The sequence below is a fragment of the Struthio camelus genome, chromosome 32 (genome assembly GCF_040807025.1).
Source record: "Struthio camelus isolate bStrCam1 chromosome 32, bStrCam1.hap1, whole genome shotgun sequence".
NCBI classification, from domain to species: Eukaryota; Metazoa; Chordata; class Aves; order Struthioniformes; family Struthionidae; genus Struthio; species Struthio camelus.
In genome coordinates this window covers 898,415-923,267 of record NC_090973.1, presented here as the reverse complement: position 1 = coordinate 923,267, position 24,853 = coordinate 898,415, and the positions used below count along the sequence as shown (strand labels likewise).

General features: G+C 70.9%; 1 protein-coding gene across 1 annotated transcript; it reads left to right on the top strand.

Moving 5' to 3' along the window:
* The first annotated feature begins 597 nt into the window (after window positions 1-597).
* On the top strand, window positions 598-24,776 carry RUSF1 (RUS family member 1). The gene is made up of 15 exons (XM_068923142.1): window positions 598-750; window positions 1,845-1,978; window positions 3,721-3,798; window positions 6,247-6,361; window positions 8,851-8,896; window positions 9,747-9,779; window positions 10,729-10,834; window positions 12,162-12,263; window positions 14,275-14,345; window positions 15,312-15,520; window positions 18,277-18,334; window positions 19,663-19,733; window positions 20,837-20,998; window positions 23,098-23,175; window positions 24,652-24,776. Exons 1-15 carry the CDS (start codon window positions 735-737, stop codon window positions 24,774-24,776), a joined length of 1,404 nt encoding a protein of 467 aa, XP_068779243.1. The 5' UTR covers window positions 598-734.
* The last annotated feature ends 77 nt before the right edge of the window (window positions 24,777-24,853 follow it).

The window sequence follows — 24,853 nt, the reverse complement described above, 5'->3', positions numbered from 1 at the left end:
CCCGGACGCCTGGGCCCTCTGGAGACGGGGGGAGGGGCTCGCGCGAGGAGGTGGGGGACGCCTGGGCCCCTTTTCTATGGGGCGAGGGGGGGTGCCCGGATCCTTTGTACATGGTTGGGGGAGAGGAGGGGCCCAGGTGTCCGGGGGGGGGCCCAGGCGTCCGGCTGGGGACGGCGTCGTCCCCCCAGCGACAGCAGCGATGGCCGCCGGGTGCAGCCATAGAGAGCACGCAAAGAGGCTCCAGAGGGACCGCCCGCTGGCGACCATAGAGAGGGGGCTGTTGGCGGGGGTAACCATAGAGACGGGAGGGGAGGTTGCAGGCGGCCCCTGCACCATAGAGAGCTGGAGGAGGGATCCCAGAGTGTCCCTGTGCCGGGAGACCATAGAGACGTGCTGGAGGCCGGCCCAGAGGAGCCACGTGGCCATAGAGATGGGGGGAGGGGGGGAGGGCCTCCCAGACGATGGCTCCTCCCGGCGACCATAGAGACGCAGCGCCGCGCCTCGCAGACCGCCCCTCCGCCGCGGAAACCATCGAGGCGGCGCGGGCAGAGCGCCCCGGGCTGGGAGCGGGGGGGGGGGGGGGGGATAACCATAGAGACGCGGCTAGGCCCCACCAGCCCGCCCCCCCGCTTCCGCGGCCGCTCCGGCCCGCGCACTCGATGGCCCGGGCGTCATGCAAATGAGGCGGAAGGGGCGGGGCCGCGCTTCCCGGCGGCCTTTGCGCGGCGGCGGCCATGGCGGCGGATGACGGTACCGCGTGGGAGGGGGGAGGAGGAGCCCGGACGCCTGGGCCCCCTCGGAGCGGGGGGGGGGGCGGGGCGGGGCTGGCACGCGCGCGGCCCCCTGGGAGACCTCCAGTGCCAGCAGGCCTCGTGCGACCCCACGCGTGACCCCCCACGTGACCACCCCACCCGTGACCCCCCACCCGTGACTGTCCCCCCAGGCCCGGCGGTGTGCGGGGAGCTGCACGGTGCCTGCTGCCCCCCCGTGACACCCCCGTGACCCCCACCCGTGTCACCCCCACCCGTGTCACCCCCACCCGTGTCACCCCCACCCGTGACTGTCCCCCAGGCCCGGTGGTGTGCGTGGAGCTGCAGGGTGCCTGCTGCCCCCCGTGAACCCCCACCCGTGTCATCCCCACCCGTGACCCCCCCACCCAAGACCCCCCCACCCGAGACCCCCCACCCGTGACTGTCCCCCCAGGCCCGGCGGTGTGCGTGGAGCTGCAGGGCGCCTGCTGCCCCCCCGTGATCCCCCCGTGAACCCCGACCCGTGTCATCCCCACCCGTGACCCCCCCACCCAAGACCCCCCCACCCGTGACCCCCCCACCCGTGACTGTCCCCCCAGGCCCGGCGGTGTGCGTGAGCTGCACGGCGCCTGCTGCCCCCCGTGACACCCCCGTGACCCCACTCGTGTCATCCCACCCGTGTCACCCCCACCGTGACCCCCCACCCGTGACCCCCACCCGTGACTCCCCACCCGAGACCCCCCACCCGTGACTGTCCCCCCAGGCCCGGCGGTGTGCGTGGAGCTGCACGGCGCCTGCTGCTCCCCCGTGACACCCCCCGTGACCCCCACTCGTGTCATCCCCACCCGTGTCACCCCACCCGTGTCATCCCACTCGTGACCCCCCCACCCGTGACCCCCCCACCCCACCCGTGACTGTCCCCCCAGACCCGGCGGTGTGCGTGGAGCTGCACGGCGCCTGCTGCTCCCCCGTGACCCCCCCGTGACACCCCCCGTGTCACCCCACCCGTGTCACCCCCACCCGTGACCCCCACCCGTGTCACCCCACCCGTGTCACCCCCCACCCGTGACCCCCCACCCGTGACTGTCCCCCCAGGCCCGGCGGTGTGCGTGGAGCTGCACGGCGCCCGCCCGGCCGCCCGCTACCTGCGGGGGCCCCGGGGGGGGCTGGAGCGGCGCTGCCCCCCCGCCGGCGCCCGGGGGGGGCTCTGGCTGCGCCGGGCGGCCGCGGTGAGCCGGGGGGGGGGCGCCGGGGGGGTCCCTGGGGGGCACCTTTGGGGTCCTGGGGGGCATTTGGGGTCCTGGGGGGCATTTGGGGTCCGGGGGGGGATTTGGGATCCTGGGGGGGGATTTGGGTTCCTGGGGGGCATTTGGGGGTTCTTTGGGGGGCATTTGGGGTCCTGGGGGGGATTTGGGGGTTCTTGGAGCAGATTGGGGTTGGCTGGGGGGGATTTGGGGGTCCCTGGGGGCAGATTTTGGGGTCCCTGGAGAGGATTTGTGGTCCCTGGAGGGGTTTGGGGTCCCTGGGGGGCAGATTTGGGGTCCCTGGGGGGGATTTGGGGTCCCTGGAGGGGTATGGGGGTCTCTGGGGGGCAGATTTGGGGTCCCTGGGGGGTATTTGGGGTCCCTGGAGGGATTTGGGGTCCCCAGGGGGCAGATTTGGGGTCCCCAGGGGGGATTTGGGGGTCCCCAGGGGGCAGATTTGGGGTCCCTGGAGGGATTTGGGGTCCCCGGGGGGCAGATTTGGGGTCCCTGGGGGGGATTTGGGGTCCCTGGAGGGTTTTGGGGGTCCCGGGGGGGGATTTGGAGTCCCTGGGGGGCAGATTTGGGGTCCCTGGGGGGGATTTGTGGTCCCAGGGGGGGATTTGGGGTCCCTGGGGGCAGGTTTGGGGTCCCTGGGGGGCATTTGGGGTCCCTGGAGGGATTTGGGGTCCCCGGGGGCAGGTTTGGGGTCCCCAGGGGGCAGGTTTGGGGTCCCTGGGGGGGATTTGTGGTCCCTGGAGGGATATGGGGGTCCCTGGGGGGCAGATTTGGGGTCCCTGGAGGGATTTGGGGTCCTGGGGGGGGATTTGGGGTCCCCGTGGGGCAGATTTGGGGTCCCGGGGGGGGATTTGGGGTCCCCGGGGGCAGATTTGGGGTCCTGGGGGGGGATTTGGGGTCCCCAGGGGGCAGATTTGTGGTCCCCGGGGGCAGATTTGGGGTCCTGGGGGGGATTTGTGGGTCCCGGGGGGGGATTTGTGGTCCCTGGGGGGGATTTGGGGTCCTTGGAGGGGTATGGGGGTCCCCGGGGGCAGGTTTGGGATCCCTGGAGGGGTTTGGGGTCCCCAGGGGGCAGATTTGGGGTCCTGGGGGCAGGTTTGGGGTCCCCGGGGGGGATTTGGGGTCCCCAGGGGGCAGATTTGGGGTCCCCGGGGGGCAGATTTGTGGTCCCCGGGGGCAGATTTGGGGTCCTGGGGGGGATTTGGGGGTCCCTGGGGGGGATTTGGGGTCCCCGGGGGCAGATTTGGGGTCCCCGGGGGGGGCAGGTTTGGGGTCCCGGGGGGGGATTTGTGGTCGCTGGAGGGGTTTGGGGGTCCCCGGGGGCAGATTTGGGATCCCTGGAGGGGTTTGGGGTCCCCAGGGGGCAGATTTGGGGTCCCCGGGGGCAGATTTGGGGTCCCGGGGGGGGATTTGAGGTCCCAGGGGCAGATTTGGGGTCCCCGGGGGGGCAGATTTGGGGTCCCCGGGAGCAGATTTGGGGTCCTGGGGGGGGATTTGGGGTCCCCGGGGGGCAGATTTGGGGTCCTGGGGGCAGGTTTGGGGTCCCGGGGGGGGATTTGGGGCCCCGGGGGGGGATTTGGGAGCTGCGGGGGGTGTTGGGCGGGTGTTGGCGGGAGGGAGGGCTGCTTGGGGGCTCCGGGGGTGCTTCGGGGGTAGGCAGGTTGTAGTGGGGCTGTAGTCGGGGTGTAAGGCGCCCCCCGCGCCCCCCCCAGCGGGTGCTGCTGCCCCAGGGCTTCCCCGAGAGCGTCAGCCCCGACTACCTGGAGTACCAGTGCTGGGACGCCCTGCAGGTGCCTGGGGCCACTGGGAGCCACTGGGAGCCACTGGGAGGGCACTGGGAGCCGCTGCGGGGGCGCTGGGAGGGGCTGGGAGGCGCTGGGAAGCACTGGGAGGGCACTGGGAGCCGCTGCGGGGGCGCTGGGAGGGGCTGGGAGGCGCTGGGAGGCACTGGGAGGGCACTGGGAGCCGCTGCGGGGGGACTGGGAGGCGCTGGGAGGCGCTGGGAGGCACTGGGAGGGCACTGGGAGCCGCTGCGGGGGGACTGGGAGGGGCTGGGAGCCACTGGGAGGCGCTGGGAGGCATTGGGAGGGGACTGGGAGGCACTGGGAGGGCACTGGGAGCTGCTGGGGGGGGACTGGAAGGCACTGGGGAGCCCCTGGGAGGGCACTGGGAGGGGCTGGGAGGGGCTGCGGGGGGACTGGGAGGCACTGGGAGGGGCTGGGAGGCACTGGGAGGGGTTGGGAGCCACTGCGGGGGGACTGGAAGGCACTGGGAGGGGCTGGGAGCCACTGGGAGGCGCTGGGAGGCACTGGGAGGGCACTGGGAGCTGCTGGGGGGGGACTGGAAGGCACTGGGGAGGCACTGGGAGGGCACTGGGAGGCACTGGGAGGGCACTGGGAGGGGCTGGGAGGGGCTGTGGGGGGATTGGGAGGGGCTGGGAGGCACTGGGAGGGGTTGGGAGCCACTGCGGGGGGACTGGAAGGCACTGGGGAGGCACTGGGAGCTGCTGGGGGGGGGACGGGAAGGCACTGGGAGGCACTGGGAGGGCACTGGGAGGCACTGGGAGGGCACTGGGAGCTGCTGGGGGGGACTGGAAGGCACTGGGAGCCACTGGGAGGGCACTGGGAGGCATTGGGAGGAGACTGGGAGGCACTGGGTGCTACTGGGAGGCACTGGGAGAGCACTGGGAGCCACTGGGAGGGCACTGGGAGGCATTGGGAGGGGACTGGGAGGCACTGGGTGCTACTGGGAGGCACTGGGAGAGCACTGGGAGCCACTGGGAGGGGCTGGGAGGCATTGGGAGGGGACTGGGAGGCATTGGGAGGGGACTGGGAGGCACTGGGGAGCCACTGGGAGGCACTGGGAGGGTACTGGGAGGCACTAGGAGGGGACTGGGAGCCGCTGGGGGGGGACTGGAAGGCCCTGGGAGCCACTGGGAGGGGCTGGGAGGGGCTGGGAGCCACTGGGATGTGCTGGGAGACATTGGGAGGAGACTGGGAGGCACTGGGGAGCCACTGGGAGGCACTGGGAGGGTACTGGGAGGCACTAGGAGGGGACTGGGAGCCGCTGGGGGGGACTGGAAGGCACTGGGGAGCCACTGGGAGGGCACTGGGAGCCACTGGGAGGGGCTGGGAGGGGCTGCGGGGGGACTGGGAGGCACTGGGAGGGGCTGGGAGGCACTGGGAGGGGTTGGGAGCCACTGGGAGGGGTTGGGAGGCACTGCAGGGGGACTGGAAGGCACTGGGGAGCCACTGGGAGGCACTGGGAGGGCACTGGGAGCCGCTGCGGGGGAACTGGGAGGAGCTGGGAGCCACTGGGAGGCGCTGGGAGGCATTGGGAGGGGACTGGGAGGCACTGGGGAGGCACTGGGAGCCACTGGGAGGCACTGGGAGCCCCTGGGAGGGGCTGGGAGGCATTGGGAGGGGACTGGAAGGCACTGGGGAGGCACTGGGAGGCACTGGGAGCCCCTGGGAGGGGCTGGGGGGCACTGGGAGGCACTGGGAAGGGGACTGAGAGGCACTGGGAGCACTGGGGGGCATTGGGAGGCACTGGGAAGGGGACTGGGAGGCACTGGGAGCCACTGGGAGGGGGGCTGGAAGGCACTGGGGGGGACTGGGAGCACTGGGAGGCACTGGGAGGGCATGAGTGGTGCAACCGCTGGTGAGGGGTGTTACTGGTGTGTCCTGGTATGAACTGGTCTGTATTGGTCTGCACTGGGTTTAACTCTTGTGCAGTGCTACGGGTGGGGCCGGACTGGTCTGTACTGGTTCATACTGGTGCATATTGGTCTGTACTGGTGCGGGTATCCAGCTGCTTGTTAATGGTGGAAATAGTATTAGTCAGGGCTACTGGTGTGTACTGGTTTGTATTGGTCAGTACTAGTGTGGGGGGGTTTGCAGTGAGGGATACTGGTCTGTACTGGAGCATACTGGTCCATACTGGTCTATACTGGTGCAGGTGCTCTGGTGCTTGAGAGCAGCGGGGGGGGGTGTTAGTGCTCTGTACTGGTTTGTAGTGGTCCATATTGGTCGGTACTGGGTGGTGGGGGTTTGCAGCGGTGTATACTGGTCCATACTGGTGTATACTGGTCTGTGCTGGTGCAGGTGCTGGGCTTCTTGCTGGCGGTGGGGGGGGCATAACTGGTCTATACTGGGTTGTGGTGCGGTATAGGGGTTAGTAATGCTTTGTACTGGTGTGTACTGGTTTGTACTGGTTTGTACTGGTTTGTACTGGTGCAGGCGCTGTGCTCCTCGCTGATGGGCACCCTGGCGGCCCGGGCGGCTCTGGCCGCGCTGGGGGTGGGTGACAGCGCCGCCACCGTCACCGGGGCCACCCTGACCTGGCTGCTGCGCGGTGAGTGCTGCCCCCCCCCCGCAGCCCCCCAAAACACCCCGGAGCCCCCCGGACCCCCCCGGAGCCCCTCGGACCCCCCGGAGCCCCCCAAAACACCCCGGAGCCCCCGGAGCCCCCCGGAGCCCCCCGAAGCCCCCCGAAGCCCCCCAAAACACCCTGGACCCCCCCGGAGCCCCCCGGAGCCCCTCGGACCCCCCGGAGCCCCCCAAAACACCCCGGAGCCCCCCCAACCCCCTGCAGCCCCCCAAAACAGCCCGGAGCCCCCGGAGCCCCTCGGACCCCCCGCAGCCCCCCAAAACACCCCGGACCCCCCCCGAGCCCCCCCGGAGCCCCCCAAAACACCCCAGACCCCCCCGGACCCCCCCGGAGCCCCTCGGACCCCCCGGAGCCCCCCAAAACACCCCAGACCCCCCCGGAGCCCCTCGGACCCCCTGCAGCCCCCCAAAACACCCCGGACCCCCCCACAGCCCCCCGCAGCCCCCCAAAACACCCCAGAGCCCCCCAGAGCCCCCTCGAGCCCCCTGGAGCCCCCCGCAGCCCCCCAAAACACCCCGGACCCCCCCAGAGCCCCCCGGAGCCCCTCGGACCCCCCAGAGCCCCCCAAAACACCCCGGACCCCCCCCAATCCCCCCGGAGCCCCCAAAACACCCCAGACCCCCCCGCAGCCCCCCGCAGCCCCTTGGACCCCCCGGAGCCCCCCAAAACACCCCCAGACCTCCCCCAATCCCCCCGGAGCCCCTCGGACCCCCCGCAGCCCCCCAAAACACCCCGGACCCCCCCCAATCCCCCCAGAGCCCCCCAGACCCCCTGCAGCCCCCCAAAACACCCCGGAGCCCCCCAAAACACCCCAGAGCCCCCCCGAGCCCCCCGGAGCCCCCCCCAATGCCCTTGGACCCCCTGGACCCCCCCCAGAGCACCCTGACACCCCCTGGGGGCACCCTGACCCCCCCCCCGGGGGCACCCTGACACCCCCCCAGGGTACCCTGACCCCCCCCCTTGGGGGCACCCTGACCCCTCCCTGAGCACCCTGACCCCCCCGGGGCACCCTGACCCCCCCCAGAGCACCCTGGCAGCCCCCCGGGACACCCCGACCCCCCCGGGGGCACCCTGACCCCCCGGGACACCCCGACCCCCCCGGGGCACCCTGACCCCCCCAGAGCACCCTGATCCCCCCCGGGAGCACCCTGACCCCCCCCCCAGAGCACTCTGACAGCCCCCCGGGACACCCCGACCCCCCTGGGGCACCCTGACCCCCCCCCGAGCACCCCCACCCCCCCGGGGCACCCTGACGCCCCCCAGAGCACCCTGACCCCCCCGGGGGCACCCCGACCCCCCTGGGGCACCCTGATCCCCCCCCGAGCACCCTGACCCCCCCGGGGGCACCCTGACACCCCCCCGGGACACCCTGACCCCCTTGGGGGCACCCCGACCCCCCCGGGGGCACCCTGACACCCTGGGACACCCCGACCCCCCTGGGGCACCCTGATCCCCCCCCCCGACCACCCTGACCCCCCCGGGGGCACCCTGACACCCCCCCGAGCACCCCGACCCCCCCGGGGGCACCCTGACCCCCTTGAGGGCACCCCGACCCCCCCAGAGCACCCTGACACCCCCTGGGGGCACCCTGACCCCACCCCGGGGGCACCCTGACCCCCCCCCGAGCACCCTGACCCCCCCAGAGCACCCTGACCCCCCCGGGGCACCCTGACCCCCCCGGGGCACCCTGACCCCCCCCAGAGCACCCTGACCCCCCCGGGGGCACCCCGACCCCCCTGGGGCACCCTGATCCCCCCCCGAGCACCCTGACCCCCCCGGGGGCACCCTGACACCCCCCCGGGACACCCTGACCCCCTTGGGGGCACCCCGACCCCCCCGGGGGCACCCTGACACCCTGGGACACCCCGACCCCCCTGGGGCACCCTGATCCCCCCCCCGAGCACCCTGACCCCCCCGGGGGCACCCTGACACCCCCCCGAGCACCCCGACCCCCCCGGGGGCACCCTGACCCCCTTGGGGGCACCCCGACCTCCCCAGAGCACCCTGACACCCTCTGGGGGCACCCTGACCCCACCCCGGGGGCACCCTGACCCCCCCCCCGAGCACCCTGACCCCCCCAGAGCACCCTGACCCCCCCGGGAGCACCCTGACCCCCCCCAGAGCACCCTGACAGCCCCCCGGGACACCCCGACCCCCCTGGGGCACCCTGACCCCCCCCCTGAGCACCCCCACCCCCCCGGGGCACCCTGACCCCCCCCAGAGCACCCTGACCCCCCCGGGGGCACCCCGACCCCCCTGGGGCACCCTGATCCCCCCCCCGAGCACCCTGACCCCCCCGGGGGCACCCTGACACCCCCCCGGGACACCCCGACCCCCCCGGGGGCACCCTGACCCCCTTGGGGGCACCGTGACCCCCCCCGGGGCACCCTGACCCCCCCCGAGCACCCCGACCCCCCCGGGGGCACCCTGACCCCCCCCCTCGGGTGTCGCAGACGGGCTGGGCATGGTGGCGCGCATCGCCTTCGCCTGGCTGCAGGGGTGAGCTGGGGCACTGGGGGCACTGGGAGCACTGGGAGGGGACTGGGGGGGCACTGGGAGCACTGGGAGGGCACTTGGAGGGGACTGGGGGGGCACTGGGAGCACTGGGAGGGCACTGGGGGGGGACTGGGAGGGCACTGGGAGCACTGGGAGGGCGCTGGGAGGGCACTGGGAGCACTGGGGGGGCACTGGGGGGGCGCTGGGAGCACTGGGGGGCACTGGGAGGGCACTGGGAGGGAACTGGGGGCACTGGGATCACTGGGAGGGCACTGGGAGCATTGGGAGGGTGCTGGGAGGGCACTGGGGGTGCTGGGAGGGCACTGGGAGCACTGGGAGGGCACTGGGAGGGCACTGGGAGGGAACTGGGGGCACTGGGAGCACTGGGAGGGCACTGGGAGCATTGAGAGGGTGCTGGGAGGGAACTGGGGGCGCTGGGAGGGCACTGGGAGTACTGGGAGGGCACTGGGAGAGCACTGGGAGCACTGGGAAGTGACTGGGAGCACTGGGAGGGCACTGGGAGGGGATTGGGGACTAATAGGAGGGACTGGAAGGTGCTGGGATAGGGACTGGGAGATAACTGGGAGAAACTGGGAGGGAAGGCAGGCTACTGGGAGGGCACTGGGAGCACTGGGAGGGAACTGGGAGGCACTGGGAGCACTGGGAGGGTACTGGGAGGGAACTGGGAGGCACTGGGAGCACTGGGAGGGCACTGGGAGCACTGGGAGGGAACTGGGAGGGCACTGGGAAGGCTCCGGGGGGGGTAGTGGGAGGCACTGGGACGTAACTGGGGGTTACTGGGAGGGCACTGGGGGGGTCAAAGGTCACTCTCGCTTCCCCCCTCCCCCCCCAGGAGCACCCTCGACTGCGAGGCCAAGCAATGGCGGTGAGTCCCCGCCCCCGGCCCCGCCCCCCTGCTTCCTAGCCCCGCCCACACCCCCACCCTGGGCTCCTGGCCCCGCCCCCAGACCCCTGGCCCCGCCCCCAGACTCCTGGCCCTGCCCCCAGACTCCTGGCCCCGCCCACTCATAGCAGGCCCCGCCCCTGCCAGCTGACCCAACCCCCCCATGGCTGGCCTGCTCCTTGCCGGTGGCCCCGCCCCCACCAGCTGGCCCCGCCCCCGCCTCACACTCTGCCGGCCGGCCCCGCCCCCCACTACCCGGCCCCGCCCCCCACCGACTGGCCCCACCCCCACCAGCTGACCCCGCCCACTCACTGGCTGACCTGCCCCATCTGACCCCGCCCACTCACTGGCTGGCCCCGCCCCCCTCACCAGCTGGCCCCGCCCCCTCACCAGCTGACCCCGCCCCCACCAGCTGGCCCCACCCCCTCACCGGCTGGCCCCGCCCCCACCAGCTGGCCCCGCCCCTCACTGACTGACCCCACCCCTCACTGACTGACCCCACCTCCCACCAGCTGGCCCCGCCCCCTCACCAACTGACCCCGCCCCCTCACCGGCTGACCCCGCCCCCTCACCAACTGACCCCGCCCCCTCACCGGCTGGCCCCACCCCCTCACCGGCTGACCACGCCCCCCACCAGCTGGCCCCGCCCCCCGCTGACCCTTCCCCCCTGGCTGACCCCACCCCCAGCCTGGCTGAGCCCGCCCCCAGCTGCCCTCGCCCCCAGCTGCCCTCGCCCCCAGCTGGCCCCGCCCCCAGCTGCCCCCACCCCCAGCTGGCCCCGCCCCCAGCTGCCCCCGCCCCCGCCCCCAGCTGGCCCCGCCCCCGCCCCGGCTGACCCCGCCCCCATCCGGCCCCGCCCCCTCCGCGGCCGACCCCGCCCCCGCCCCGGCTGACCCCGCCCCCTCCGCGGCGGGCCCCGCCCCCCGAGCAGGCTGGCGGCGGACGTGCTGAACGACGGGGCGCTGCTGCTGGAGCTGGCGGCCCCCGCCTGGCCCCCGGGCGCCCCCGCCCTGCTCTGCCTGGCCGGCGCCGCCAAGGTGACGGGGGGGGGGCGGTCGCCGGGGCGACCGGGGTGGGAGGGGCCTCGCCACCCCCTGGGGAGGGGCCCTGTCGCCGTGGCGACCGGGGTGGGAGGGGCCTCGCCACCCCCTGGGGAGGGGCCCTGTCGCCGGGGTGACTGGGGTGGGAGGGGCCTCGCCACCCCCTGGGGAGGGGCCCTGTCGCCGTGGCGACCGGGGTGGGAGGGGCCTCGCCACCCCCTGGGGAGGGGCCCCGTCGCCGTGGTGACCCCGGGGTGGGAGGGGCCTCGCCACCCCCTGGGGAGGGGCCCCGTCGCCGTGGTGACCCCGGGGTGGGAGGGGCCTCGCCACCCCCTGGGGAGGGGCCCTGTCGCCGTGGTGACCCCGGGGTGGGAGGGGCCTCGCCACCCCCTGGGGAGGGGCCCTGTCGCCGTGGTGACCCCGGGGTGGGAGGGGCCTCGCCACCCCCTGGGGAGGGGCCCTGTCGCCGTGGTGACCCCGGGGTGGGAGGGAGCCCGTCACCGTGGTGACCCCGGGGTGGGAGGGGCCCTGTCGCCGTGGTAGCCCTGGGGTGGGAGGGGCCTCGCCACCCCCTGGGGAGGGGCCCCGTCGCCGTGGTGACCCCGGGGTGGGAGGGGGCCCGTCACCGTGGTGACGAGGGGATGCCCAAGGGCCCCCGTCGCCGTGGTGACCCCGGGATGGGAGTGGGCCCGTCACCGTGGTGACCCCGGGGTGGGAGGGACCCTGTTGCCATGGTAACCCTGGGATGGGAGGGGCCCTGTTGCCATGGTGACCCCCAAGATGGGAGGGACCTCAAGATGGGAGGGGCCCCGTCGCCGTGGTGACCCCGGGATGGGAGGGGGCCCGTCGCCATGGTGACTCCGGGATAGGAGGGGCCCTGTTGCCATGGTGAGGCCGGGATGGGAGGGACCCTGTTGCCATGGGGACCCCAAGATGGGAGGGAGCCCAAGATGGGTGGGGCCCTGTTGCCATGGTAACCCTGGGACGGGAGGGGTCCCGTCACCATGGTGACCCCGGGATGGGAGGGGCCTTGTCGCCATGGTGACCCCCAAGATGGGAGGGACCTCAGGATGGGAGGGGCCCCGTCGCTGTGGTGACCCCGGGATGGGAGGGGCCCCGTCGCCATGGTGACCTCAAGATGGGAGGGGGCCCCGTTGCTGTGGTGACCCTGGGATGGGAGGGGCACTGTCGCCATGGTGATCCCGGGATGGGAGGGGCCCCGTTGCCGTGGTGACCCCGGGATGGGAGGGGGCCCGTCGCCGTGGTGACGAGGGGATGCCCAAGGGCCCCCGTCGCCGTGGTGACCCCCCCCCCGCCGCCGCAGTGCATCGTGGGAGTGGCGGGCGGGGCCACGCGGGCGGCGCTGGCCGTGCACCAGGCGCGGCGGGACAACGTGGCCGACGTGGCCGCCAAGGACGCCAGCCAGGTGGGGCGCTGGGGGGCACTGGGAGGGGACTGGGAGGGACTGGGGGATAGCTGGGAGGGGCTGGGGGATAGCTGGGAGGGGACTGGGAGGGGCTGGGGGCACTGGGAGGGGACTGGGAGGGACTGGGAGCACTGGGAGGGGCTGGGGGATAGCTGGGAGGGGACTGGGAGGGGCTGGGGAGCACTGGGAGGGGCTGGGGGATAGCTGGGAGGGGACTGGGAGGGACTGGGAGGGGCTGGGGGACAGCTGGGAGGGACTGGGAGGGACTGGGAGGGGCTGGGGGATAGCTGGGAGGGACTGGGAGGGGCTGGGAGATAGCGGGGAGGGGCTGGGAGGGACTGGGGGATAGCTGGGAGGGGACTGGGAGGGACTGGGAGGGGCTGGGGGATAGCTGGGAGGGGACTGGGAGGGGCTGGGGCATAGCTGGGAGGGACTGGGAGGGACTGGGAGGTGCTGGGGGATAGCTGAGAGGAACTGGGAGGGGCTGGTGAGCACTGGGAGGGGACTGGGAGGGACTGGGAGGGACTGGGAGGGGCTGGGGGATAGCTGGGAGGGGACTGGGAGGTAACTGTTGGGTACTGGGGGTGACTGGTGGGTAACTGGGGGTGACTGGGAGGTAACTGGTGGGCACTGGGGGTGACTGGTGGGTAACTGGGGGTGATTGGGAGGTAACTGATGGGCACTGGGGGTGACTGGGAGGTAACAGGGAGGTAACTGGGGGTGCTGGGGTAACTGGTGGGTAACTGGGGGTGAGTGGGAGGTAGCTGGTGGGTACTGGGGGTGACTGGTGGGTAACTGGGGGTGACTGGGAGGTAACTGGTGGGCAGTGGGGGTGACTGGGAGGTAGCTGGGGGTGACTGGGAGGTAGCTGGGGGGTGCTGGGGGTGACTGGTGGGTAACGGGGCGACTAGGAGGTAGCTGGGGGGTGCTGGGGGTGACTGGGAGGTAGCTGGGGGGTGCTGGGTGTGACTGGTGGGTAACTGGGGGTGACTGGTAGGTAGCTGGGGGTGACTGGGAGGTAGCTGGTGGGTGCTGGGTGTGACTGGTGGGTAACGGGGTGACTGGGAGGTAACTGGTGGGCACTGGGGGTGACTGGGAGGTAGCTGGGGGTGCTGGGGGTGACTGGTGGGTAACTGGGGGTGACTGGGAGGTAACTGGTGGGCAGTGGGGGTGACTGGGAGGTAGCTGGGGGTGACTGGGAGGTAGCTGGGGGGTGCTGGGGGTGACTGGTGGGTAACTGGGGGCGACTAGGAGGTAGCTGGGGGGTGCTGGGGGTGACTGGGAGGTAGCTGGGGGGTGCTGGGTGTGACTGGTGGGTAACTGGGGGTGACTGGTAGGTAGCTGGGGGTGACTGGGAGGTAGCTGGTGGGTGCTGGGTGTGACTGGTGGGTAACGGGGTGACTGGGAGGTAACTGGTGGGCACTGGGGGTGACTGGGAGGTAGCTGGGGGTGCTGGGGGTGACTGGTGGGTAACTGGGGGTGACTGGGAGGTAACTGGTGGGCAGTGGGGGTGACTGGGAGGTAGCTGGGGGTGACTGGGAGGTAGCTGGGGGGTGCTGGGGGTGACTGGTGGGTAACTGGGGGCGACTAGGAGGTAGCTGGGGGGTGCTGGGGGTGACTGGGAGGTAGCTGGGGGGTGCTGGGTGTGACTGGTGGGTAACTGGGGGTGACTGGTAGGTAGCTGGGGGTGACTGGGAGGTAGCTGGTGGGTGCTGGGTGTGACTGGTGGGTAACTGGGGGTGACTGGGAGGTAACTGGTGGGCACTGGGGGTGACTGGGAGGTAGCTGGTGGGTGCTGGGTGTGACTGGTGGGTAACTGGGGGTGACTGGGAGGTAACTGGTGGGCACTGGGGGTGACTGGGAGGTAGCTGGGGGTGCTGGGGTGACTGGGAGGTAACTGGTGGGCACTGGGGGTGACTGGGAGGTAGCTGGGGGTGCTGGGGGTGACTGGGAGGTAGCTGGGGGGTGCTGGGAGGTAACTGGGGGGTAACTGGTGGGTAACTGGGGGCAGGAGACGGTGGTGAACGCCCTGGGGCTGCTGCTGGGGCTGCTGCTGCTGCCCCTGCTGGACGGGCGGCCCTGGTGAGCCCCGGGGCATGCTGGGGAGGGGGCGGGGCCTGCCCCCGGGGGGCGGGGCTTCGGGAGAGGTGGGGCGCAAGGGCTTCCCGGGTGCTTGTGGGGAAGGGGGCGGGGCTTAATAACGGGCAGGGCTTTCATGGAAGGGGCGGGGCTTTGGGAGGAAGGGGCGGGGCTTCCAGGGAGGGGGCGTGGCTTCCAGGGAGGTGGGCGGGGCTTCCAGAGATGGGGGCGTGGCTTCCAGGGGGCGTGGCTTCCAGGGAGGTGGGCGGGGCTTCCAGGGAGGTGGGCGGGGCTTCCAGGGAGGGGACATGGCTTACAGGGAGGGGCGTGGCTTCCAGGGATGGGGGCGTGGCTTCCAGGGGGCGTGGCTTCCAGGGAGGTGGGCGGGGCTTCCAGGGAGGGGGCGGGGCTTCCAGGGAGGGGGCATGGCTTACAGGGAGGGGCGTGGCTTCCAGGGAAGGGGGTGTGGCTTCCAGGGAAGGGGGCGTGGCTTCAGGGGAAGGGGCGTGGCTTCCAGGGAAGGGGGCGTGGCTTCCAGGGAGGGGGCATGACTTCCAGGGAGGGGGCATGGCTTCCAGGGAGGTGGGCGTGGCTTCCAGGGAGGTGGGCGGGGCTTCCAGGGAAGGGAGCAGAGCTTTCCAGGGGGCGTGGCTTCCAGTGGAAGGGGGCGTGGCTTCCGGGGAGGGGGCGTGGCTTCCGGGGAAGGGGCGTGGCTTCCAGGGGAGGGGGCGTGGCTTCCAGGGAAGGGGGTGTGGCTTCCAGGGAGGGGCGTGGCTTTCAGGGGAAGGGGCGTGGCTTTCAGGGGAAGGGGCGTGGCTTCCAGGGAAGGGGGCGTGGCTTCCAGGGGAGGGAGCCGCTCTGGCTGCAGGGCCCACCTGGGGGGGAGGTAGGCGATGGGGGGGGGCGCTGGGGGGGGCGTGGCCTCGCCCCGGGGGGGGGCGTGGCCGCGCTGACGGGGGCGGGGCGCAGGGCGACGGGGGCGGCGGCGGCCGCCCTGGTGGGGGCCCACGTGGGGGCCAACGTGGCGGCGGTGGGCGCCCTGCGCCTCGACTCCCTCAACCGGCCCCGGCTGCGGCTGGCGCTGGCGGCCGCCCTGCGCCGCCCCCCCCGGCCCCCCGCCGGCCCCCCCCGGCCCCCCGGCCCCGCCGCCGTCAACCCCCGCGAGCCCCGGCTGCCCGGTGAGCGCCCGCGCGCGGGGGTCGGGGGGTGTTGGGGGTGTGTTCGGGGGGTGTCGGGGGTGTCGGGGGGTGTGTTGGGGGTGTTGGGGGTGTTGGGGGTGTTGGGGGGTGTTCAGATTGGTGTTGGGGTGTATTGGGGTGTTGGGGTGGGTGTTGGGTGGGGGGGTGTTGGGGGTGTCGGGGGTGTTGGGGTGTGTATTGGGGGTGTTGAGGGGTGTTGGGAGTGTGTTGGGGGTATTGGGGTGGGTGTATTGGGTGTATTGGGGGTTTGGGGTTTATTGGGGGTGTTGGGGTGGGTGTTGGGTGGGGGGGTGTTGGGGGGTGTCGGGGGTGTTGGGGGGTGTATTGGGGGTGTTGAGGGGTGTTGGGGGTGTGTTGGGGGTGTTGGGGGGTGTTGGGGGTGTTGGGGCGGGTGTATTGCGGGGGTTGGGGGGTGTTCAGATTGGTGTTGGGGTGTATTGGGGGTGTTGGGGTGGGTGTTGGGTGGGGGGGTGTTGGGGGTGTCGGGGGTGTTGGGGTGTGTATTGGGGGTGTTGGGTGTTGGGGGGTGTTGGGGGTGTTGGGGTGGGTGTATTGCGGGGGTTGCGGGGTGTTCAGATTGGTGTTGGGGTGTTGGGGGGTGTTGGGGTGGGTGTTGGGTGGGGGGGTGTTGGGGGTGTCGGGGGTGTTGGGGTGTGTATTGGGGGTGTTGAGGGCTGTTGGGGGTGTGTTGGGGGTGTTGGGGTGGGTGTATTGCGGCGGTTGGGGGTGTATTGGGGGTGTTGAGGGGTGTTCGGGTGGGTGTTGGGGTGTATTGGGGGTGTTGGGGTGGGTGTTGGGTGGGGGGTGTTGGGGGCTGTTGGGGGTGTTGGGGTGTGTATTGGGGGTGTTGAGGGGTGTTGGGAGTGTGTTGGGGGTATTGGGGTGGGTGTATTGGGTGTATTGGGGGTTTGGGGTTTATTGGGGGTGTTGGGGTGGGTGTTGGGTGGGGGGTGTTGGGGGCTGTTGGGGGTGTTGGGGTGTGTATTGGGGGTGTTGAGGGGTGTTGGGAGTGTGTTGGGGGTATTGGGGTGGGTGTATTGGGTGTATTGGGGTTTGGGGTTTATTGGGGGTGTTGGGGTGGGTGTTGGGTGGGGGTGTTCGGGGTGCATTGGGGTGTTGGGGGTGTTGGGGTGGGTGTTGGGTGGGGGGGTGTTGGGGGTGTCGGGGGTGTTGGGGTGTGTATTGGGGGTGTTGAGGGGTGTTGGTGTGTTGGGGGTGTTGAGGGGTGTTGGGGTGGGTGTATTGGGTGTATTGGGGGTTTGGGGTTTATTGGGGGTGTTGGGTGTTGGGGTGGGTGTTGGGGTGTATTGGGGGTGTTGGGTGTGCGGGTGGGTGTTGGGGGGTGTTGGGGTGTTGGAGTGGATGTGTGTTAGGGTGTGTGGGGGTGTTGGTGTTGAGTGTGTGTGGGAGGGTGTCAGGGGTGTTGGGGTTGTTGGGGGTGTGTTGGGGGGTTGGGGGCGTGGAGGGTGTTGGGGCATGTTGGGGTGTGTGTTGGGTGTGTGTGTGTTGGGGTGTGTGGGGGTGTTGGGGTTGGTGTTGGGGGGTGTGGGGGTGTGTGTCGGGGGTGTTGGAGTTGTTGGGGGGTGTTGGGGGGTTGTGTGTTGGGGTGTGGGGGGTGTTGGGGTTGGTGTTGGGTGTGGGAGGAGTGTGCGGGGGCGGTGTTGGGGGTGTTGGGGTTGTTGAGGGGTGTTGGGGGCGTGTGGTGGGTGTTGGGGCATGTTGGAGTGTGTGTTGGGGTGTGTGGGGGGGTTGGGGGGTGTTGGAATGTGTTGGCGTGGGTGTTGGGGTGTGGGGGGGTGTTGGGGTGTGTATTGGAGGTGTAGGGGTGTGTTGGGGTGTTGGGGGTGTGGGGGGTGTTGGGAGCTGGGGGTGTGTTGGGTGTGTTCGGGGTATGTTGGATGTTGGGGGTGTTGGTGTTGGTGTGTGGGGGCATGTGGGGGGGTGTTGGGGGCGTGTTGGGGGTGTTGGGGTGTGCTGGCGTGGGTGTTGGGGTATGTCGGGGGTGTTGGGGCGTGTTGGGTGTCGGGGGTGTTGCGAGGTGTGGGGGGGCGAGTTGTGTGTGGGGGGCGGTTTGGGGGGTGTTGGGAGGTGTTGGGGCATGTTGGGGGGTGGTTGGGGGTGTTGGGGTGTGTGTTGGGGTGTGTGGGGGTGTGTGGGGGTGTTGAGCGTTGGTGTTGGCTGTAGGGGGTGTTGGGGGTGTTTGGGCGTGTTGAGGTGTTGGGGTGCGTAGGGGGTGTTGGGGTTGTTGGGTGTGGGAGGGTGTTGGGGAGTGTGTGCGGGTGTGTGTTGGGTGTTGGGGTGTTTGGGGGTGTTGGAGTTGTGTGGGGGGGTGTTGGGGTGTGTGTTGGGGTGTGTGGGGGGGCGGTGTGTTGGGGTGTTGCGGGGTGTTAGGGCTGTGTTGGGGGTGTTGGTGTTGGGTGTTGGGGGGTTCGGGGTGTGTGGGGAGTGTGTTGGGGGTGTTGGGGGGTGTTGGGGGGTTTGGGGGTGTTGGAGTTGTGTGGGGGGGTGTTGGGGTGTGTGTTGGGGTGTGGGGGGGGCGGTGCGTTGGGGTGTTGCGGGGTGTTAGGGCTGTGTTGGGGGTGTTGGTGTTGGGGGCTGTTGGGGGGTTCGGGGTGTGTGGGGAGTGTGTTGGGGGTGTTGGGGGGTTTGGGGGTGTTGCTGCGCGTTGCTGCGTGTGACGCCACGCTGTCGCGTGTCGCCCCGTGTTCAGCCGTGCTCTCCCGGGTCCCCCGCAGGTTACAGCACCCGCCTCCGCCTCGAGCTCGGCGCCCCCCTGCACCGCCTGGTCAAGGAGTGAGTGAGGGGCCCAGGCGTCCGGGGGGGGCCCAGGCGTCCGGGGGGGGCCCAGGTGTCCGGGGAGGGCCCAGGTGTCCGGGAGGGGCCCAGGTGTCCGGGAGGGCCCAGGTGTCCGGGGAGGGGCCCAGGCGTCCGGGAGGGGCCCAGACGTCCGGGGAAGGGCCCAGGCGTCCGAGGAGGGGCCCAGGAGTCCGGGAGGGACCCAGGCTTCTGGGAGGGACCCAGGCGTCCAGGAGGGCCCAGGTGTCCGGGAGGGACCCAGGTGTCCGGGAGGGGCCCAGGTGTCCAGGAGGGACCCAGGCGTCCAGGAGGGACCCAGGTGTCCGGGAGGGACCCAGGCGTCCAGGAGGGCCCAGGTGTCCGGGAGGGGCCCAGGTGTCCGAGAGGGACCCAGGTGTCCGGGAGGGACCCAGGCGTCCGGGAGGGACCCAGGTGTCCGGGATGGACCCAGGCGTCTGGGAGGGGCCCAGGCGTCCGGGAGGGACCCAGGTGTCCGGGAGGGACCCAGGCGTCCAGGAGGGCCCAGGTGTCCGGGAGGGGCCCAGGTGTCCGAGAGGGACCCAGGTGTCCGGGAGGGGCCCAGGCGTCCGGGAGGGACCCAGGTGTCCGGGATGGACCCAGGCGTCTGGGAGGGGCCCAGGCGTCCGGGAGGGGCCCAGGGGTCCGGGAAGGGGCCCAGGTGTCCGGGGAGGGGCCCAGGCGTCCAGGGAAGGGCCCAGGTGTCCTAGAGGGACCCAGGTGTCTGGGAGGGGCCCAGGAGTCCGGGGGAGGGGCCCAGGTGTCCTGGAGGGGCCCAGGCGTCCGGGAGGGGCCCAGACGTCCTGGCAAGGACCCAGGCGTCCAGGGAGGGACCCAGGGAAGGGCCCAGGTGTCCGGGAGGGGCCCAGGCGTCCGAGAGGGACCCAGGTGTCCGGGAGGGACCCAGGCGTCCTGGAGGGGCCCAGGTGTCCGGGATGGACCCAGGCGTCTGGGAGGGGCCCAGGCGTCCGGGAGGGGCCCAGGGGTCCGGGAAGGGGCCCAGGTGTCCGGGGAGGGGCCCAGGTGTCCGGGGGGGCCCAGGCGTCCAGGAGGGGCCCAGGTGTCCGGGAGGGACCCAGGTGTCCGGGGAGGGGCCCAGGTGTCCGGGAAGGGGCCCAGGTGTTCTGGGAGGGACCCAGGAGTCCTGGAAGGGCCCAGGTGTCCTGGAGGGGCCTAGGCGTCCGGGAGGGGCCCAGGTGTCTGGGAGGGGCCCAGGTGTCTGGGGAAGGGCCCAGGAGTCTGGGAGGGGCCCAGGTGTCTGGGAGGGGCCCAGGCGTCCGGGCGCTGCTCATGCCCCTCCCTCGCAGTGAGGCCGAGTTCAGGAAAGCCGTGGAGAGCGGCACCGAGGATTACATCATCGTGCTCCGCCCCGCCGAAGGTAGGGGCCCAGGCGTCCGGGGAGGGGCCCAGGTGTCCGGGGGAGGAACCCAGGCGTCCGGGAAGGGACCCAGGTGTCCGGACTGAGGGTGCCCTGGGCGTCGGAGCTGAGGGGGCCCAGGCGTCCGGGAGGGCCGAGGCATCCAGGAGGGGCCCAGGCGTCCGGGGTAAAAGACCCCCCGGGTGTCAGAGCCGAGGGGGCCCAGGCGTCCGGGTGGGAGGGTGTACAGGGCATCGGAGCTGAGGGGGCCCAGGCGTCCGGGTGGTTTAGGGGGCCCAGGCGTCCGGGGGAGGGACCCAGGTATCCAGGAGGGGCCCAGGCGTCCGGGGTAAAAGACCCCCCGGGTGTCGGAGCCGAGGGGTCCCAGGCGTCCGGGTGGTTTAGGGGGCCCAGGCGTCCGGGGGAGGGACCCAGGTATCCAGGAGGGGCCCAGGCGTCCGGGGTAAAAGACCCCCCGGGTGTCGGAGCCGAGGGGGCCCAGGCGTCCGGGCGGTTTAGGGGGCCCAGGCGTCCGGGGGAGGGACCCAGGCATCCAGGAGGGGCCCAGGCGTCCAGGGTAAAAGACCCCCCGGGTGTCGGAGCCGAGGGGGCCCAGGCGTCCGGGCGGTTTAGGGGGCCCAGGCGTCCGGGGGAGGGACCCAGGCATCCAGGAGGGGCCCAGGCGTCCAGGGTAAAAGACCCCCCGGGTGTCGGAGCCGAGGGGGCCCAGGCGTCCGGGCGGGAGGGTGTGCAGGGCGTCGGAGCCGAGGGGGCCCAGGCGTCCGGGGTAAAAGACCCCCCCAGGCGTCAGAGCCGAGGGGGCCCAGGCGTCCGGGGGAGGGACCCAGGCATCCAGGAGGGGCCCAGGCGTCCGGGGTAAAAGACCCCCCCCAGGCATCAGAACCGAGAGGGCCCAGGCGTCCGGGGGAGAGGCCCAGGCGTCCGGGAGGGGCCCGGGCGTCCGGGGTAAAAGACCCCCCAGGCGTCGGAGCCGAGGGGGCCCAGGCGTCCGGGGGAGGGGCCCAGGCGTCCGGGAGGGGCCCGGGCGTCCGGGGTAAAAGACCCCCCCAGGCGTCGGAGCCGAGGGGGCCCAGGCGTCCGGCTCCCCCCCACTCCCCCCGCAGGCTGGCTGGGGGTGGGCCTGCGGCGCGGCGCCCCCCCCGACGCCCCGCTGCGCGCCTGCGCCCAGGCCCTGCTGCTCGAGGAGCTGCTGGGCCCCGACCTGCCGCCGGGGGCCCCCGCCGGGGCCGCCCTGCGCCCGCTGCAGCCCGCCCTGCGCCGCTGCCGTGAGTGCCGCCCTTCGGGCTCCCCCCGGGGCCCTTCGGGGCCCCCCCGGGGCCGCTTGGGTCCCTTTGGGGCAATTTGGGGTCCTTTTGGGGCGGTTTGGGGTCCCTGGGGCCCTTTGGGTCCATTGGGGGCAATTTGGGGTCCTTTTGGGGTGGTTTGGGGTCCCTGGGGCCCTTTGGGTCCTTTTGGGGCAATTTGGGGTCCTTTTGGGGTGGTTTGGGGTCCCTGGGGCCCTTTGGGTCCATTTGGGGCAATTTGGGGTCCTTTTGGGTCTTTCTGGGGCTGTTTGGAGTCCCCTTGGGGCAGTTTGGGGTCCCTGGGGCTGTTTGGGTCCATTTGGGACAATTTGGGGTCCTTTTGGGGCGGTTTGGGGTCCCTGGGGCCCTTTGGGTCCATTGGGGGCAATTTGGGGTCCTTTTGGGGTGGTTTGGGGTCCCTGGGGCCCTTTGGGTCCCTTTGGGGCAATTTGGGGTCCTTTTGGGGCGGTTTGGGGTCCCTGGGGCCCTTTGGGTCCATTTGGGGCAATTTGGGGTCCTTTTGGGGCGGTTTGGGGTCCCTGGGGCCATTTGGGTCCATTGGGGGCAATTTGGGGTCCTTTTGGGGTGGTTTGGGGTCCCTGGGGCCCTTTGGGTCCATTTGGGGCAATTTGGGGTCCTTTTGGGGTGGTTTGGGGTCCCTGGGGCCCTTTGGGTCCCTTTGGGGCAATTTGGGGTCCTTTTGGGGCGGTTTGGGGTCCCTGGGGCCCTTTGGGTCCATTGGGGGCAATTTGGGGTCCTTTTGGGGTGGTTTGGGGTCCCTGGGGCCCTTTGGGTCCCTTTGGGGCAATTTGGGGTCCTTTTGGGGCAGTTTGGGGTCCCTGGGGCCCTTTGGGTCCATTTGGGGCAATTTGGGGTCCTTTTGGGGTGGTTTGGGGTCCCTGGGGCCCTTTGGGTCCATTTGGGGCAATTTGGGGTCCTTTTGGGTCTTCCTGGGGCTGTTTGGGGTCCCCTTGGGGCAGTTTGGGGTCCCTGGGGCCCTTTGGGTCCATTTGGGGCAATTTGGGGTCCTTTTGGGTCTTCCTGGGGCCGTTTGGGGTCCCCTTGGGGCAGTTTGGGGTCCCTGGGGCCCTTTGGGTCCATTTGGGGCAATTTGGGGTCCTTTTGGGTCTCCCTGGGGCCCTTTGGGGTCCCCGTGGGGCAGTTTGGGGTCTTTGGGATGAATTGGGTCCATTGGGGGCAATTTGGGGTTGTTTTGGGTCCCCCTGGGGCCCTTTGGGGTCCCTGGGGCGGTTTGGGTTCATTTGGGGCAATTTGGGGTCCTTTTGGGGCAGTTGGGGGTCCCTGGGGCCGTTTGGGTCCATTTGGGGCAGTTTTGGGTCCTTTTGGGGTCCCTCTGGGGCACTTTGGGATGGCTTGGGTCCATTTGGGGGCAATTTGGGGTTGTTTTGAGTCCCCCGGGGCCCTTTGGGGTCCCCGTGGGGCGGTTTGGGGTCCCTGGGACAATTTGCGTCCGCTTGGGGCAATTTTGGGTCCCTTTGGGTCCCCCGGGGCGATTTGGGGATCTTCAGGACAGTTTCAAGCTCTCCTACGGACAGTTTCAGGGTTCCCCGGGGCAGTTTCGGGTCCTTTGAGATTGTTTCGAGGCTCCCTGGGGTGGTTTTGGGTTCCTTAGTGGCGGTTTCAAGGCTCCCTGAGGCAGTTTTGGGTCCCTTAGGGGCGGTTTTGAGGCCCACCCCACTGCACCAGGGCAGTTTCGAGTCCCCCTCGGAGTGGTTTTGAGTCCTCTGGGATTGTTTCAAGGCCCCCTGGGGTGGTTTTGGGTCCCTTAGTGGCGGTTTCAAGGCTCCCTGAGGCAGTTTCCGGTCCCTTAGAAGCAGTTTTGAGGCCCACCCCACCATACCAGGACAGTTTCGAGTCTCCCTGGGGTGGTTTCAGGTCCCTTGGGGTTGTTTCGAGGTGCCCTGGGGTGGTTTTGGGTCCCTTAGTGGCGGTTTCAAGGCCCTCGGGGGCAGTTTCGGGTGCCTTAGGGGCGGTTTTGAGGCTCCCCCCAGCCCCCGGGGGTGGTTTCGAGGCCCCCCAGGGCAGTGCCGTGACCCTTTCCCCCCCCCCCCGCCCTGCAGCGCCCGGGACGGTGCCGTGGGCCGCCATCGCCACCACTTCCCGCGTGTGGGCCACGCTGGGCCCCGCCTTCCTCGAGGGTAAGCGTCACGCGTGTCGGCGCGTGTTATCCCGTGTCAGCGCGTGTTGCCGCGTGTCGGCACCTGTCACCCCCCCCTTGGCCCCCCGTGTTGCCCTGGGGACCCCCCCGACCCTCCCCGTGGCACCAGGAGCCACCGCTGGCGTCACATGTTATCACATGTTATCGCATGTTATAGCATGTTATTGCGTGTCGCCCCCTCCCGCACCCCGGGGAGTCCCCGTGTCACCCCGGGCCCCCCCCCAACGCTCCCCACAGTACCAGAAGCCACCACAGGTGTCACATGTTATCACATGTTATCACATGTTATCGCATGTTATCACATGTTATAGCATGTTATTGCATGTCACCCCCTCCCGCACCCCGGGGAGTCCCTGTGTTGTCCCAGGGCCCCCCCCGACGTTCCCCACAGTACCAGGAGCCACCACAGGTGTCACATGTTATCACATGTTATCGCATGTTATAGCATGTTATTGCGTGTCGCCCCCTCCCGCACCCCGGGGAGTCCCCGTGTCACCCCGGGCCCCCCCCCAACGCTCCCCGCGGCACCAGGAGCCACCACAGGCGTCACGTTATCACATGTTATCACATGTTATCGCATGTTATAGCATGTTATTGCATGTCGCCCCCTCCCGCACCCCGGGGAGTCCCCGTGTCACCCCGGGCCCCCCCCCAACGCTCCCCACAGTACCAGGAGCCACCACAGGCGTCACATGTTATCACATGTTATCACATGTTATCGCATGTTATAGCATGTTATTGCATGTCGCCCCCTCCCACACTCCGGGGAGTCCCTGTGTTGTCCCAGGGCCCCCCCCAACGCTCCCCGCGGCACCAGGAGCCACCACAGGCGTCACATGTTATCACATGTTATCACATGTTATCGCATGTTATCACATGTTATCACGTGTCACCCCCTCCCGCACCCTGGGACCTTCCCGTGTCACCCCGGGCCCCCCCCCAACGCTCCCTGCGGCACCAGGAGCCACCACAGGCGTCACATGTTATCACATGTTATCGCATGTTATCACATGTTATCACGTGTCACCCTCTCCCGCACCCTGGGACCTTCCCGTGTCACCCCAGGGACCCCCCAACGCTCCCTGCGGCACCAGGAGCCACCGCTGGCGTCACATGTTATCACATGTTATCACATGTTATCACATGTTATTGCATGTCGCCCCCTCCCGCACCCCGAGGAGTCCCCGTGTCACCCCAGGGCCCCCCCTGACACTCCCCGTGCCACCAGGAGCCACCGCAGGCGTCACATGTCATCACATGTTATCACATGTAATCACATGTTATCACATGTTACTGCGTGTCGCCCCCTCCCGCACCCCGGGGAGTCCCCGTGGGGCCCCCCCAGGCTCCCCGCGGCGCCGGGAGCCGCCGCCGCGTGTCGTCGCGTGTCGTCGCGTGTCGCCGCGTGTCGTCGCGTGTCGCCGCGTGCCGCCCCACCGCCCCCCCCCCCCCGCAGGGCTGGCGGCCGCCGGTTGGCTCACGGAGCGGCACCACGTGGGGGCGGACGAGTGGCGGCTGGAGTGGGCGGGGCCGGGGGGCGGGGCCTCCTCGCCCCGCCCCCCGCCCCGCCCCGCCCATTAAAGCGGCCCCGCCAAACGGGGCGGAAACGGGCAAAACGGAGAGTGGTGGCTTTTTTTGGCGGGGGGGGGGGTCGGGTC

Bases quoted from the DNA above. Each gene is read 5' to 3' on its own strand.
- RUSF1 (XM_068923142.1), top strand. The intron at 6,362-8,850 runs GTGAGTGCTGCC...CGGGTGTCGCAG, and splicing joins CCTGACCTGGCTGCTGCGCG to ACGGGCTGGGCATGGTGGCG. The intron at 19,734-20,836 runs GTAGGGGCCCAG...CTCCCCCCGCAG, and splicing joins CGTGCTCCGCCCCGCCGAAG to GCTGGCTGGGGGTGGGCCTG.